This window comes from Somniosus microcephalus, chromosome 18 (assembly GCF_052327205.1).
Source record: "Somniosus microcephalus isolate GS21.2 chromosome 18, FLI_Smic_1.0, whole genome shotgun sequence".
NCBI lineage: Eukaryota > Metazoa > Chordata > Chondrichthyes > Squaliformes > Somniosidae > Somniosus > Somniosus microcephalus.
In genome coordinates this window covers 67,562,827-67,580,109 of record NC_141004.1, presented here as the reverse complement: position 1 = coordinate 67,580,109, position 17,283 = coordinate 67,562,827, and the positions used below count along the sequence as shown (strand labels likewise).

Here is a 17,283-nt window from a genome sequence, read left to right as displayed (position 1 = left end):
TTTGCCAGAACCAGGAGCAAGACTTTAAATTATTCTACTGTGGATTTAGAAAGGACTCTTAATAGAGATCTTATTGTGGTCAGAAACCAACTGGGTCATCAATTTTGTTGTAGCTAGAGAATCACCTACAATGGCTTATCTTTGCACTCCCACACCATTACCAAGGATCTATCCTTAGCCCCCTCCTATTTCTCATCTACATGCTGCCCCTTGGCGAATTCATCCTAAAGCACAACACCAGGTTCCAGAGAGTTGGAAGAGTGAACTCGATGTTTAGAATGCTCATAATGTGTATATGCCTATAAAGGCAATCAATATAAAGTTAACTTTGTATTTACCTCTACTTGGATGAGATGTTTTTGTAATGCTGGCTAATCAAACCATTTTCCTAAATTTCATTTAATCTGTTTCAATGCACGGGGTCTGGTTGTCATCTGCCATTATTCACTTGTACCAAAATGAGATTAAGTTTATAGAGAGTTCAGTTTCAAACAGTAAAGGTTATAAAGAAATTCAGCAAACTGTGACCTGAGCTCGCAATTTGAAGCAAGGGCTTTCTGCAGGTGCTTTGTCTTCTGGCAGTTGGGTTTTGTGGGGATTCCAAGGTCTCTTAAAATGCGATTTCTATCTTCATAGATGTAAACACCTGTTTAAGGACAGCAAAGCAAAATGAACAAGAAAACTACAATATTTTAATCGCGGATCAATGTAAACTGGGATCATATAATAATCATGTCAACACTTGCAACAAATGTAGACATTGACAAAAGTATATTGCTCTCTCCACTACTCCCAAACAAGAGAATAGGCAGGTGATCTCTCCCAATAACTCTTTGTTCTTAAATTGGTAGTTAGGGGGTGTGCAAGAATGTTCTGATTAGTTTCCAGTGACTTCTAATTCTCTACGAAAGTGAGCACTTCTGTCATGTTTGAACTGCAATCAGGACACACTTTTTTATGGATTTCCTGACTCCAGGTCCCAATAAATAGCAGTGCTGAGTGAAAATATGAAGGAGTGGTTGTGGGGTTATATCACCAGCATTACTATGTACAAATACCTTTAGAGTCTCTGTATTCTGTCACCAGGCTGTCTTTCAAATCACATCTATAACCTTTAATAGTCCTTGCATTGTAAGCACAGTATCTTCATGTTCTTTAGGCAAATACTTGCATGTACTTCGTCTCAAAGGCCTACACCAGATTCCCAAAGTGTGAAGTGAAGCTACAAGACTATATTGAGGTGCCCTAATGTGCGAGGGTAAAGGCACCACCTGATGTAATAAGCCATGCAGACCAGAAGATTGTAGATTAGCTTACTGGTCTTTGCTGAGTTCGGCAAGGTAGCAACTGATGAAAATGAACTGAGGGGGGGGAATTGGCCAGGACCCCTCTAATTGTGTGAAGAATCATGTAAGCACCGGGTAACAGGATCTTTAGCTACTTCCGCAGACAACTTCAAACATGGCGTTCTATTTGATAATACTGGCAACAATTATATAAGTTAGTAACTGCCACAGCATTATGCCTCCCTCTCTTTCCCCCCCCCCCCCCCCCCCACTTCTCTTTTTTTTTCCGGTGCCGCCCCCCTCCCCCCCCCCCCCCCCCCCCAAATTCCTCCCTTCCCAGAACGTTCTATACCCAACCTTTCCCTCTTCTCCAGAGGTAGGAGGGGCCACAATGCCACCTTCCCCAGTCCAGCCACCTAGAAATACATAGACGTTACAACACAGAAACAGGACATTTGGCCCAAGTAGTCCATGTTGGCCTTTATGCTCTACTTGAGCATATAGTTCTAATCACATTTACCTACACTGTTCCCATATCCCTTCAACCCCTATTGCTTCATGAAGAGTGGCCACTTGAATGAGGTACTGAAGAGCTGCCAGTGCCTGTGAAATCCGACAGTTGTATGAGCTGATGTCTTCAGGAGAAAAGGGGAAAAATTGGGTGGCTGCGGGGTGGGGGGGGGGGGTGGGTGAAGAAGCTGCAATTAAGTATATAATAGTGTGTAAAATGTTATCACCTGACTGGAGTTCCTGCCTTAACACTAACGTCAGGAGTTTGGCTCGTGAAATCCAAAGGCTATATGGTGAGAACCAGGAGGAATTATTTTGGGTTTACAACAAAGGATGATTAGTTAAATGTTTTAGTTGATTTCACAGTTTATGGGAATAGTTTGCTTCAGGAGTATAACTTAGTCGGTAACCAGTTGAAGTCTACCTAATTAGCAATTCCAGTGTGTAGTAACACCATCACTATGTTTAGTTGTGACATTATCTTTATATGCAGGAGTTATTTTTAAAGGTCTGTGCCAGTTACAGTTAATGGCATACACTCAATTTTATAATTGACAAAATTTAATACATTAACGGGTTAATGTCGGCAACCTGTCTGAAATTGATATACTACAGTCCTTGCATTTGATCCAACTATCAGATTATGTCAAGAAACTGTTGGTATTGTTTTAATTGAAACGTATCAAATTCTTAGAGGGCTTGACAGGGTCGATGCTGAGAGGCTGTTTCCCCAGGCTGGAGAGTCCAGAACTAGGGGCCACAGTCTCAGGATAAGGGTTGGCCATTTAGGACTGAGATGAGAAATGTCTTCACTCGGAGGATTGTGAATCTTTGGAATTCTCTACTCTAGAGGACTGTGGATGCTCAGTCGTTGAGTATATTCAAGACTGAGATCAACAGATTTTTGGGCTCTAAGGGAATCAAGGGATATGGAGATAGGATGGGAAAATGGAGTTGATGTAGAAGCTCAGCCATGATCTTATTGAATGGCAGAGCAGGCTCGAGGGCTGTATGGCCTACTCCTGTTCCTATTTCTTATGTTCTTATAATGGACTTCAACTTTAAAGACTGAAATGTACTATACAACTGTAATTGGCTGTTTTTTGGATTGCAGAAAGAGCTATCCAAATTAACAGGAACTGGTGTAACATGTCAGCAATTCATTGTGAATAAGATTGAATGTAAATTAATCTAGTACCAAGGACAGTATCATTTTATGGTGTTGATATTTCAGAAGTCTATACAATACTATTGTACACATCAGAGTTTGGACAACTCTCAGGTTACAAACTAAACTAATACTGTAGGCATGTCACCCACAGGATATTTCCCCACAAATCTGGGCATGCTACCCCTTTCCATGGTCAGGGGCTGGCTTTAGATACTTTGGCATTCATATACTGACTCTGCCTGTACAAAAAGAATTCTTCCTGACTGGAACTGGGAAAACACCAAGCAGTCTGGGGCCATTCTTGGAGACTCACTCAACTGCAGTGAGAAAGAAAGACTCTAATAGAAGGATGAACCATCCGTGGCTAACTAAGGAGGGAAAGGATGGTATCAAATTGAAAACAAAAGCATACAATGTTGCAAGGAATAGTGAAATGCCAGAGGATTGGGAAATTTTTAAAAACCAGCAAAAGACGACTAAAAAAATGATCGAGAGAGAAGATAGCTTATGAGAGTAAGCTAGCAAGAAATATAAAAACAGACAGCAAGAGCTTCTACAGGTATATAAAAAGGAAGAGAGTAGCTAAAGTAAACGTTAGTCCTCTAAAGGATGAGTCTGGGGAATTAATAATGGGAAATGGCGGAGACTTTGAACAAATATTTTATATCGGTTTTCACGGTAGAAGACACTAAAAGCATCCCAATAATGGATAATCAAGGGGCTATTGGGGTGGGGAGGGGGACTTAAAACTATCACCATCACTAGAGAGAAAGTACTAGGCAAACTGATGGGACTAAAGGTGGACAAGTCCCCTGGACCCGATGGCCTGCATCCTAGAGTCTTCAAAGAGGTGGCTGCAGCGATAGTGGATGCATTGGTTGTAATCTACCAAAATTCCCTGGATTCTGAGAGGTCCCAGCGGACTGGAAAACTGCAAATGTAGCGCCCCTATTTAAGAAAGGAGGGAGACAGAAAGCAGGCAACTATCGACCAGTTAGCCTAACGTCTGTCATTGGGAAAATGCTGGAGTCCATCATTAAGGAAGTGATAGCAGGACATTTAGAAAATCATAATTAGTCAAGCAGAGTCAGCATGGTTTAATGAAAGGGAAATCATGTTTGACAAATTTGCTGGAGTTCTTTGAGGATGTAACGAGCAGGGTGGATAAAGGGGAACCAGTAGATGTTGTGTATTTGGATTTCCAGAAGGCATTTGATAAGGTGCCACATAAAAGGTTATTACACAAGATAAGAGCTCACGGGGTTGGGGGTAATATATTAGCATGGATAGAGGATTGGCTAACTAACAGAAAACAGAGAGTGGGGATAAATGGATCATTTTCAGGTTGGCAAACTGTAACTAGTGGGGTGCCGCAGGGATCAGTGCTGGGGCCTCAACTATTTACAATCTATATTAATGACTTGGATGAAGGGACTGAGTGTAATGTAGCCAAATTTGCTGATGATACAAAGATCGGTGGGAAAGAAAATTGTGTGGAGGACGCAAAGAATCTCCAAAGGGATATAGATAGGCTAAGTGAGTGGGCAAAAATCTGGCAGATGGAGTGTAGTGTGGGAAAATGCGACGTTATCCACTTTGGTAGGAAAAATAAAAAAGCAATTTATTATTTAAATGGGGAGAGATTACAAAATGCTGAGGTACAGAGGGATCTGGGAGTCCTTGTACAGTAAACTCTTTCGTATCCGGGACCAGGATGGTGCTGGTTGATTAAAAATTCCAGATAATGGAGAGGTATACCTACCGAGGCAATTTATAGACTGGCCGACCTCAGACCAGAAGAAGGGACATGGAGTGACAATGGCCCATGGTACGAAAGCCCCATTACACAGCCACAGGTGCAGGAACCCCAGTTACATGGCCACAGTTACAGGAGCCCCGGTTACACGGCCACAGATCCAGGAGTCCCTGTTAACATGGCCACAGGTACAGGAGCCGCAGTTACACAGCCACATGTGCAGGAGCTTTGGTGACATGGCCACGTGCTGGAGCCCCGGTTACGCGGCCGCAGGTGCTGGAGCCCCGGTTACGCGGCCGCAGGTGCTGGAGCCCCGGTTACGCGGCCGCAGGTGCTGGAGCCCCGGTTACGCGGCCGCAGGTGCTGGAGCCCCGGTTACGCGGCCGCAGGTGCTGGAGCCCCGGTTACGCGGCCGCAGGTGCTGGAGCCCCGGTTACGCGGCCGCAGGTGCTGGAGCCCCGGTTACGCGGCCGCAAATATACAGTAAAACTTACCTTTGGGTTCCTGAACCTACTCCTGAATTTTGCCGGTTATTAGAGAATTCCGGATAATTAGGTGCCGTTTAAATGAGAGTTTACTGTACAGAATCACAAAAAGTTAGCATGCAGGTACAGCAAGTAATTAGGAAGGCAAATGGAATGTTGGACTTTATTGCCAAGGGAATGGAGTATAAAAGTAGGGAAGTCCTGTTACAACTGTACAGGGCGTTGGTGAGACCATACCTGGAGTACTGCGTACAGTTTTGGTCTCCTTATTTAAGGAAGGATAGACTTGCATTGGAGGCAGTTCAGAGAAGGTTCATGAGGTTGATTCCGGAGATGAAGAGGTTGCCTTATGAAGAAAGGTTGAGCAGGTTGTTGGGCCTATGTTCATTGGAGTTTAGAAGAATGAGAGGGGATCTTATTGAAACATATAAGATTCTGAAGGGGCTCGACAGGGTAGATGCAGAGAGGATGTTTCCCCTCGTGGGGGAATCTAGAACTAGGGGGAATATAATTTCAGAATGAGGGGAAACCCTTTTAAATTGGAAATGAGGAGGAATTTGTTCTCTGAATCTTTGGCATTCTCTTCCCCAGAGAGCTGCGGAGGCTGGGTCATTGAATATATTTAAGGTGGAGATAGACAGATTTTTGAAAGGTAAGGGAGTCCAGGGTTATGGGGAGTGGGCAGGGAAGTGGAGTTGAGACCAAGATCAGATCAGATCCGCCGCCGCCTTATTGAATGATCTTCTTGAATGGCGGAGCAGGCTTGAGGGGCCAAATTACCTACTCCTGCTCCTACCTCTTATGTTCTTATGTAACACAAACTGCTCCCTCAACGCACCAACTCGCCCACTAGCCATGAGGGGCACCAACTCCATCCAACGTGGTTGCCAGTACAGTACGCAGGACTTCTCCCCACTGTCGCCAACTCTCTAACCTCAGATCCCAGGGCCAGACGAGCTGCACAGGCTCCCCAACCTTCATTGTTCCGAGTGTAGGAAGCCGAGTGGTAGTAGGCTCCTCCCACATGCACCGCGCAGACGGGATTTGCAGTGACTTCATAAACTCATAAAATATGTGATATTGTCCACCTAAAATATATAATAACCAAGATTTCTATATGAATGTAACCTCAATCGTATGATGGCCTACCTATATAATGGCTTCATTAAATATACATATTCAGTGTCAGCCGTGGCTCACTTGGTAGCGCACTCTCCTGAGTCAGAAGGTTGTGGGTTCAAGTCCCACTCCAGAGACTTGAGCACAAAAATCTAGACTGACGTTTTTTGGATGAGACATTAAACCGAGGCCCTGTCTGCTCTTTCAGGTGGACGTAAAAGATCCCATGGCGCTTTTTCAACATAGAGCAGGAGAATTATCCCCAGTGTCCTGGCCAATATTTTATCCCTCAAATTAACATCACTAAAACAGATTATCTGGTCATTATCACATTTCTGTTTATGGGAGCTTGCTGTGCGCAAATTGGCTGCAGTTTTTCCTACATTACAACAGTGACTACACTTCAAAAGTACATCATTGCCTGTAAAGGGACAACTTGAAAGGTGCTATATAAATGCAAGTCTTTTTTCTTTTTATATGAATGTATTCCCACATGTATAATAGCTTTCTAAATGTGTGAATGTAAGTGTGTGTGTGTATTCATGCATATACATTATGAACCGATCGTATATAGCTTCATAAAATAATTATATAAATGTACACGTAGTAGCTTCATAAAATATGAATGTACATTGTGAACCCAATTAAAATATATTTTAAAATTGTAACTGATAAATACAAGACGACAAGTCAGAAATGAACAGTACCCTGGAATAAACAAAATATCAGCAGAATTGGGGCATCATTTCTGTTCCTTTACTTGAAGAAAGTCTTTCATAATTTACTTTCACTTGATTTCACTGGTGGGTTACAGAACCATTTTTAACAGTGTCAGCAGTTTATTGCAGTTATACAGTTACTGACCAACCTGCTTCTAAATCTACTTAAGTACATCAGGTAACTGACAAATTGAATTTGAATTAAGTTAATGGAATTGTCTTGTAGCACTGTGGTCTTAATGTAAAATTGTCCTTTTGGATCTGTAAAGAAAAGTGCAAGTAATGAAGTCAATGCAGCTTTTAAAAGCCAGTTTGCCTTAAAGCACTGATGTTCCAGCTACCAGATTTATTGTTCCTAACCTTTTTAGTGGGTGGGTTAGGGAAAGAAGTGTGTTGGTGACACAACATTCAATTTCTGCTTCAAGAGTCTTCCATACAAACATTTTGGGTAAAACCTGTCATCCATTGGCAAAATTTAAAAATTCATCAGTATACTTACTGTCTATGTCCGAAGTAGATCACCACTGGTGGCTGTAAGCTCCCCAAGGAAAGCATTGTTGTCACTGGGATTTTAGTGAAGCATAATCGTGGCTCTATGTGTGAAAAATAGCTAGCTAGAATTATAGGTTATGTGCTTTCAAATTTTGGTTATCTTTAGAAAGAGCATTTTCAGCTACGTAACACTGATGTGAGCTACCAATACTTAAAGTTCTGGGACTGGTATTAGTAGGAGCAAGTTAAGAGTCTTGCGTAAAGGTATATCCACAACATGAAAGCATCTTGGCTTGACTGCAGTGTTTTCTCTCTTCACCCCAGCCCCAGGATGTTGATGGTAGAGAACTCCGTGTCGATAGTGCCATTGAAGGTTGGGGGGAGGTAATTGGGCTTTCTCTCATTATTTGTTCCTGGGATGTGGGCGTTACTGGCGAGGCCAGCATTTATTGCCCATCCCTAATTGCCTTTGAGAAGGTGATGGCGAGCCGTCGCTTTGAACTGCTGCAGTCCGTGCGGTGAAGGTACTCCCACAGTGGTGTTGGGAGGGAGTTCCAGGATTTTGACCCAACACCGATGAAGGAACAGGGATATGTTTCCAAGTCAGGATGGTGTGTAACTTGGAGCGGAACTTGGAGGTAATGGTGTTCCCATGCACCTGCTGCCCTTGTCCTTCTAGGTGGTAGAGATCACGGGTTTGGGAGGTGCTTTTGAAGTCTTGGCGAGCTGCTGCAGTGCATCTTGTAGATAGTATAAACTGCAGCCACGATGCGCCGGTGGTAGAGGGAGTGAATGTTTAAGGTGGTGGATGGGGTGCCAATCAAGCGGGCTGCTTTGTCCTGGATGGTATCGAGCTTCTTGAGTGTTGTTGGAGCTGCACTAATCCAGGCAAGTGGAGAGTATTCCATCACACTCCGGACTTCTGCCTTGTAGATGGTGGAAAGGCTTTGAGGAGTCAGGAGGTGAGACATTGCCGCAGAATACCCAACCTCTGACCTGCTCTTGTAGCCACTATTTATGTGGCTGGTCCAGTTAAGTTTCTGGTCAATGGTGACCCCTAGGATGATGTTGGGGGATTCGACGATGGTAATGCTGTTGAATGTCATGGGGCGGTGGTTAGACTCTCGCTTGTTGGACATAGTCATTGCCTGGCACTTGTGTGGCGTGATTGTTACTTGCCACTTATCAGCTCAAGCCTGAACGTCGTCCAGGTCTTGCTGTATGAGGGCAGGGACTGCTTCATTATCTGAGGTGTTGCAAATGGCACTGTACACTGCAGTCATAAGTGAACATTCCCACTTCTGACCTTATGTTGGAGGGAAAGTCATTGATGAAGCAGCTGAAGATGGTTGAGCCTAGGACACTGCCCTGAGGAACTCCTGCAGCGATGTCCTGGGGCTGTGATGATTGGCCTCCAAAAAGCACAACCATCTTTCTTTATGCTAGATAAGACTCCAGCCAGTGGAGAGTTTTCCCCTGATTCCCACTGACTTCAATTTTACTAGGGCTCCTTGATGCCACACTCAGTCAAATGCTGCCTTGATGTCAAGGGCAGTCACTCTCGCCTCACCTCTGGAATTCAGCTCTTTTGTCCATGTTTGGACCAAGGCTGTAATGAGATCTGGAGGCGAGTGGTCCTCGCGGAACCTGAACTGAGCATCGGTGAGCAGGTTATTGGTGAGTCATGCTGGTGATGGGCATTGCCTGGCACTTGTGTGACACAAGTATTAGTTGCCATTTGTAGGGTTGCGAAGGGGTGGACAGTTTCTGGTAAATTTCCAGTAATTTTCCACGGGAAGTTTAGCTTGGGAATTTTGCCCAAAAAAGCACATGCTAGCATAATGTTTTTTGGGGGGTTTTTTGTATTTCTTTTTTTCACAGATCCTCTCAAAATTACTAACAGAGATGGAATCTTAATTATTAAGGAATTTCTTAATCAGTATATGTTTATCTTCTTACTTGGCTTGTTTTAATAATTACAAGTTTTGTGTGTGACTGTGAACAAATGTGTCCTGATTGGTTGGATGAGTGGATGAGCGATTAGCTCCCTCTATTGGTGATGTAGCGTCGTGTGTGCACAGGTCATGCTTCCATCACATGGAGCATCAGGAAAAATTTACTCACCCTGTTGCAATCGTGCCGATCGACCGAAGTTCGACACAGGCGAGTGCCCTTTATTTCTCTGCATAGAACAATGCCACGTTTACCGTCGGATGTGTGGAAGCATTTTGCCCCAGGCATTAAAGATGAAAAGACTGTGTACATGTGCAAACACTGTACAAAGCCATATGTAAAGAATGCCACAAAGATGCAGCAGCATTTATCCAAATGCAACAACTTCACTCAAAGCTCACAGCAGTCAGCCCAGAGTTCCTCTGCTTCCATTCAAGAAGATGATGCTTCACATTCAGCATCAGGCTCCTTATCAGCAACTCTTGGCCCACTTGGAAAGTTCTTTGATACAATGGATAACCATAGCCAGAAGAGTGCAGAGGAGTGCCTTTGCTCGAGCTGTATATGCGACAGGCTCACCCCTCATGCTCACAGCCAATGTGTACTGGAAGAGATTTTTCAATGTTATTCGCCCTGCATACTGTCCTCCCACCAGACATGCTTTGTCTACTTATTTGCTGGAGGCTGAGTATAAGAGTCCAAGGAAAGCTCAAAGAAACTGTGTTGCAGTTATCTCAGATGGGTGGTCAAATGTACGAGGGGAGGGCATCATAAACTACATCGTCTCCACTCCTCTCCCAGTGTTCTTCAAGAGCACAGACACGAAGGACAACAGACACACAGGCACATACATTGCTGATGAGCTGAAAGTGGTCATCAACGATCTTGGATCACAAAAGGTCTTTGCAGTAGTTACTGACAATGCTGCGAATATGAAGGCTGCTTGGGCTCAAGTGGAGGAGGCCTAACCTCATATTACGTCTATTGGGTGCGCAGCTCATGGTCTCAACCTGCTCCTCAAGGACATCATGGGTTTGAGAACCATGGAAGCACTACAAGAGAGTCAAGCAAGTTGTTTACTATGTCAGGGGAAAACAGGTAGTTGCAGCAACCTACAACTCCAAGCAAACGACAAAGAACAAGAACACCACACTGAAGCTGCCCAGCAACACTAGATGGGGTGGCGTTGTCATAATGTACAACAGCCTTCTGGAGGGTAAGGAGTCGCTGCAAGAAATGGCAATATCCCAGTCTGGGGATGTGGAAACAACCATCAAGAAAATACTGTTGGATGATGTGTGTTGGGAGAGAGTGGTTAGCAGCCTTAAACTACTCTCGCCAGTAGCATCTGCAATTGCTCAGATTGAAGGAGATGACGCTGTCTTGTCAGATGTTCAGGCTTTTTGCTGATTTAAAAGAACAAATCAGCATTGCCCTACCCACATCCCTGCCGCTCAAAGCAGCGGAGAAGGCAATTGTTCAATTCACACAGACGTGTCAGGAATTTTGTGTCAAGCCGATTCATGCTGCAGCATACATGCTGGACCCAAAGCATGTTGGGAGACCAATACTTTCTGGAGGACAGATCAACAGCGCTTAGTGTGATTTCTACCCGCTCACGCCACCTCAATCTGGACGTGGGCAAAGTTCTGGGAAGTTTGGCAAAGTTCTCTACCAAGCAAGGTCTTTGGAATGGGGACGGGATACGGGAATCATACAAACATATCGGTGCACATACCTGGTGGAAGGGACTTTGTGCATCTAAGGCCCTGTCACCCATTGCATTGGTGATACCCCAAATCCCACCTTCATTAGCGGCCTCTGAACGAAACTGGTCACTTTTTGGGAATACGCATACAAAGGCGCGCAACAGGCTGACTAACGAGAGAGTGGAGAAACTGGTGGCTATCCGGGCGAACCTTAAACTTATTGAGCCAGATATAGAAGTGTCCACCACACAGCTAGACAGTGACAGAGGAGGAAATGGACATGTCGGAGTCAGAGAATCAGGAGGAGCAATGAAGAGTAGAAGACTCAAAGGGACAAAATAAGGACAAATTACAGGCTAAATAAGCTGACGCTGTTATTTTATTTTAGATGGGTCTTTTTTGTGGGGGTTCAATAAAGTTCAAAATTATAACCTAAATAAAGTTTTGAAAGCCTGTTTTTATTTGTATGGAACAGTATGTCTATTTTGATGACAAATAATATACGGGTCAGAGACAAAAACTCTTAAATTCCCATAGAAAGTTTCCTCTTTTAAAAATTCCCGGAATTTTGCAACCCTAGCCACTTGTCAGCTCAAGTCTGGATGTTGTCTAGGTCCTGCTGTAGGCTGGAATTGGCCTACTTCATTGTTGACGTTATGAATTGACCTGAATACTGTAAAATCATTAGTGAACAGTTCCACTCCTTATGGAGGAATTGATGAAGCAGCTGCAAATTATTGGGCTGAGGATGCTCCCTCAAGACACTCCTGCAGTGATGTCCCGGGGCTGTGAAGATTGGTTGCAGTAACCATCATCCTTTGTGTCAGCCACTGGAGGTTTTTTCCCTGTACTTCAGTTTTGCTGGAGCTCCTTGGTGACATAGTTCTTTGTTCATTTGACAATTTTACACACTTTCCTCCCTGCTCCTCCTGATCTGTTTTTCTCTCATCTTTCCTACACTCTGATCCTTTTCTTAATAGTCTTGTTTTTTACCCCTGCTATATTAATTTAAACCCTCCCCCACAGCACTAGTTAGTCTCCCAGTGAAGACATTGGTCTCAGCCTTGTTTGGATGAACCCTGTACAGGATACTTCTGCCCCAGAACTGGTCCCATTGTCCCAAGAATCTGAACACTTCCCTCCTACACTATCTCTCCAGCTCTTCCTATGCTGCTTAGAATGTGACACCAGACGTAATCCTGAGAATATTGCACTGGAGATCCTGCTCTTTAATCTATCTCCTAATTGCTGAAGTAACCTTTGTAGGGCCACATTTTTGTTTCTTGCTATTCATTGGTTCCAAGACGAGCCATGACTTTTGGCTGTTTCCTTCCACCTCGAGCTTTATGCACCTACTCCATAATATCCCTTGCACTGGCACTTGGGAGGATATGTGCCATTTGGGACTCAGTTACAACTGAGAAATTGTCTATTCCCGACTGTGGAATCCATTATTACTGCATTTCTGCACTTCAGACCCTCATCTTTGGCAACCATCTGCTCTACAGCGCTATGGTTTTGCTTGTTGCCCTCCTCCAGTTGTTGTCATTGTCTTAAGTCTTCAGTACTGAATACCATTTTGTCTGTTCAAAACTCTAGATCCCTACACGTGCTGAAAGGTTTACTTGGATTTCATAAAATGAAGTATTTATGGCACAACCTGCTTGGATTTTTCTTTCTTGGACTCTTGTTGGATAGTGTTCAGTGTACTGGTGACTTGAATCCACCTGTCTCCTGCTTGTAAAAATTAAGTGAATAGTTGAATATTCCAATATAGCACTGAATTATTCTTCACAGTTGATGGGAATCTAAGCAGCGGAATCAAACTGATCAGTCTGCTTCCTGTACTTTCTGGTAAATCTCCCTGTTCTATCCAATGGAAGTTAATTTGTCAGTGAACCTTCAGTTGGTACTATTACTAAATTCCATATTTCTTCAGTTGATCCCTATTAAGGCAGGCAGGGAGGAACCTGCTGAGTGGGAGTAGTCAATGCAGTGATGGACATTTTTGGTGTGTCGGAATTCTGAGTGGGACATAAAACCCATATGGTGCCCAGGGGTCTGAATGGGATCTGAGTTTCATGCCAAAGTCTGAGGTGAAACAGGATTGTTTCGGTTTTCTGGAATTTGTAGTGTTCAATTGTATAAATTTATACATAAAAACAGAAAATATCTGGAAACCCTCAGTAGGTCAGACAGCATGTGTGGAGAGAGAAATCAAGTTAAGGGGAAGTACAAGAGGATTTGAGTATAAGAGTAAAGACGTCTTACTGCAATTATATAGGACCCTGGTGAGACCACACCTGGAGTATTGTGTACAGTTTTGGTCTCACCTAAGGAAGGATATACTTGCTATAGAGGGAGTGCAGCGAAGGTTCACCAGACTGGTTCCTGGGATGGGGGGATTGTCCTATGAGGAGAGATTGAGTAGACTAGGCCTATATTCTCTGGAGTTTAGAAGAATGAGAGGTGATCTCATTGAAACATACAAAATTCTTACAGGGCTTGACAGGGCAGATGCAGGGAGGATGTTTCCCCTGGGCTGGAGAGTCTAGAACCAGGGGTCGCAGTCTCAGAATAAGGGGTTGGCCATTTAGGACTGAGATGAGGAGAAATTTCTTCACTGAGGGTGGTGAATCTTTGGAATTCTCTACCCCAGAGGGCTGTGGAGGCTCAGTCATTGAGTATATTCAAGACTGAGATCGATAGATTTTTGGATATTAAGGGAATCGGAGGATATGGGGATTGTGCAGGAAAGTGGAGATGAGGTAGAAGATCAGCCATGATCTTATTGAATGGCATAGCAGACACAAGGGGCCAAATGGCCGACTCCTGCTCCTATTTCTTATGTTCTTATGTTAACATTTCAGGTCGATGACTGTTCACCAGTTCTGATGAAAGGTCATTAATCTGAAACGTTAACTCTGTTTCTCTCTCTTCAGATGCTCTCTGACCGGCTGAGTGTTTCCAGCATTATCTGTTTTAATTTCAGAATTCCAGCATCTGCAGTATTTTGCTTTTTAGTATAAATTGATGTTGGATTCCGCAGAATTAACATGCAAATCCACCCTTTTAGAGTGTTAAATGAGGCTTTGGAAGAGGAACAAATCCGCCAGGATCATCACTTTGGCTTGTTGACTTGTCGATTGTCAGTACTGGCTTTCATATAATGTGACATTTGACTAATAATGTGAAGAGAAAAATTGAAGTGTCTCAGCACTGTATTTAATGAATTGGCTGAACTTTGCCTCTAGGTACCATAATACAGTTATGATGACGCTATAATTTGATGATTAGCATAGTAGTTGTAGGAGGGGGAAATTAGCGTGATCAATATGTGTTGTTCACAGCCTTAATGTGCCTGCATTTACTTTTCAGGTAACGGATAAGGGTCTCTGGACAGATCTTTTGGAGGAGTTCAACTTTCCAAGAGGTTGCGCCAATGCAACTTTTGCTTTGAAGCAGTACTACCTGAGGTGAGTGATAATGGGAAAATAAGACTCATCATCCTGTTTGCATATTGGATTCTACTCTGAGCGGACTTGAGTACATGTAAAATTCGTCAGAAGTTAATAATGGCACACAAATTAACATTGGTTAAGTGTTGAGGATGTGTTGTCTTTTATGTCAGAATAGAAGCCCACTTGGTGTTTTTACTCCTCTCAGGACTGCACTGTATTTTTTCCGGCATGTAACATTTAATTTTCTATATACTGTGAAAATTTTGGCTTCCTGCACTTGTTTGATTTAACATAAAAAAATAAGTTTTTATGTTGTTAATGGAGTTGTACAGTCCTCCCATTACTGAGCGCATGTAGATATAATCCAGAACCTTGCCATGAAGCATCAGAACCATTACCTGTTTCCAATAGGTATTAGTAGTATTTTAGTAGTTTTTTATTTCGGATTTCCAGCATCTGCAGTATTTTGCTTTTCATGAGGTAATAGTTGTACACTGGTAAAGGAGGGAGGGGAGAAAGGGAGATTCTTGGATTTTAAGGGCTTTCCTGGCACCATACAAACAACAGAAAACTCCTTTGGAGAAAATCTAGCAGACATGCATTTCACAAACTGGAAAAGGAATTAATTACTCAAGGGGGATTGTGATGCCCCAGGATCTGAGCCTTCTATTAAAGATAGCCAGAGGATCGATCTAGATGTTTAGAGGTTCTGGCTTGGACAATGTGTACCTTCTGTGTTTGCAGTCAGTCAACTAACTTTGAAGGTAGATAATGTAGAGGTAATGGTGAGACATTGTTGGTGAACAAAACATCAACGTATAAAGTAACTTTGAAACAAAAGTAACCAAGTTGTTTGACCTGGCTTTTCCTCGAGTGATTTCTGCTTGGCTTGCTCTGTGTTTATGATGTAGTGGTGATACCTGTTGTGTCCGTCAGTAGTAAGACACAAGACTGTAGGAGAACGGCACAACAGGTGTTTACTCAACGTGGCTCACTCTGGAACTGAACTGCACAGATTACTACTCGGTGCTATAGACAGGTGTGGTCACTGCCGGTACTACAGTATACATGGGCTGTAAAAAGTAGTTCCCCCCCTTAAAGGTATATACATTACAATTCCTCCCCTTTTAGATTAACAGTACCATAACACTCATTTAACAATTAAATATCAAACTAATTACAATTAACACTTTTAACATACAACATTAGCTGAAAATAGTCCATTTATATATTCAGTCTTTGGGGAGGCTCTCTGGATAGCGCCTTTCCCGAGTGTCTTGTTCTTGGTGCGGAGGCGATTCTGGCACCCTGTCATCGGTTGGGTTATCAGCTTCCGATGCTACTGTTTCTGGGGTAGATGCGACCTGTACGTCGGGTTCCTCACCAGGTACGTATGGGCGAGGCATGGGGTTGACTTGTTCCTGTGACTCTAGGATCTGGTCAGCATGGCGTCTCACGATGTTGTCCCCAACGTCCACTGTGTACATTAGTGGGCCCTGCCGTGTGCATATCGTTCCTGGCTGCCATTTTTCTGTTCGGTAGTCGCGGGCCAAGACTGGTTGCCCTACATTGAAGCTCCTTGTTGGCTTCTTCTACCTCCATTTGCAGATACGCCTGGGCCAGATCAATCTTAGTGAAGCGTTTCCCTCCAGATAGCGAGGCGAAAATATCTTCAATCCGCGGAAGTGGATATTGCACGGTGTGAAGGACTAGGTTCACTGTTACCTTGAAGTCCCCACAGATGCGAACCTTCCTTGGTTCCCCAGGCGTGCTGCTCAACGACTTTTTCATCACAGGGACGATGGGTGTAGCCCACTCGCTCCAGTCTACCTTGGACAGTACTCCTGAACGTTCCAAACTCTCCAGCTCTGCTTCGACGGCTGGGCGGATCGCATAAGGTACTGGTCTGGCCTTAAAATTTTGGGCTTGCGTTTTCTTCAATTTTAATTGTTGCTGTCATGCCTTTTAGTGTTCAGAGTCCTTGCTGGAACACTTCTTGCGCGTCGGTTAGGATCTTTGACAGTCGCCCAGGTGTGACATCGTCATCCTTTTTGGCAGCCACAGTCAGTGCTTGTATGGAATGCCAATCTAGCTGTATTTTCCGGATCCATTCACGTCCCAGTAATGGTGGTCCTCCATCTTGCAATACATACAGGTCTAGTTTTGGTGTTTCCTTACCGTTATATATAACGGTCACCCTTATTTTTCCTTTGGGGTAGACTTTTTGCCCCGTGTACGTCTTCAAAATAATTTTTGTGTCTCTCAAGGGTATGTGTGAGAATAGCCGCTCGTAGTCCCGTCGGTTTATGACTGTTAGGGCTGATCCTGTGTCCAAGTCCATTTTTACCTGGACTCCTATCTTGAGAGTGACCCGAATGGTTCGGTGATCCTCCGTTTTGATCACATTATGTAGTTTCAGACAACTCAGCTCCCTGCTTTCGGAGTCGGTAACACTCTTTTGTTCGTCTGAACTATTCTCCGTCACCTTATGTACCTTCTTGTACTTTTCTTTTGGAGATTTCTTATTGCTGGTTTTCTTTCCCGACCTACAGACTCGTGCTATGTGTCCTACTTTTCCACACTGTCTGCACACTTTGTCTTTGAACCAGCAATCATTGTGGT

At 43.7% G+C, this 17,283-nt stretch overlaps 1 protein-coding gene across 2 annotated transcripts in view; it reads left to right on the top strand.

Annotated features, from left to right (window-relative positions):
• Positions 1-17,283, top strand: part of LOC147105342 (AT-rich interactive domain-containing protein 2-like) — a 273,552-nt gene that overhangs the window by 54,520 nt on the left and 201,749 nt on the right. For both annotated transcript variants that reach the window (XM_086011614.1, XM_086011613.1), the window contains exon 3: positions 14,579-14,676. In XM_086011614.1, coding sequence (XP_085867740.1) covers positions 14,579-14,676 — 98 coding nt within the window. The remainder of the gene's footprint in view (positions 1-14,578; positions 14,677-17,283) is intronic.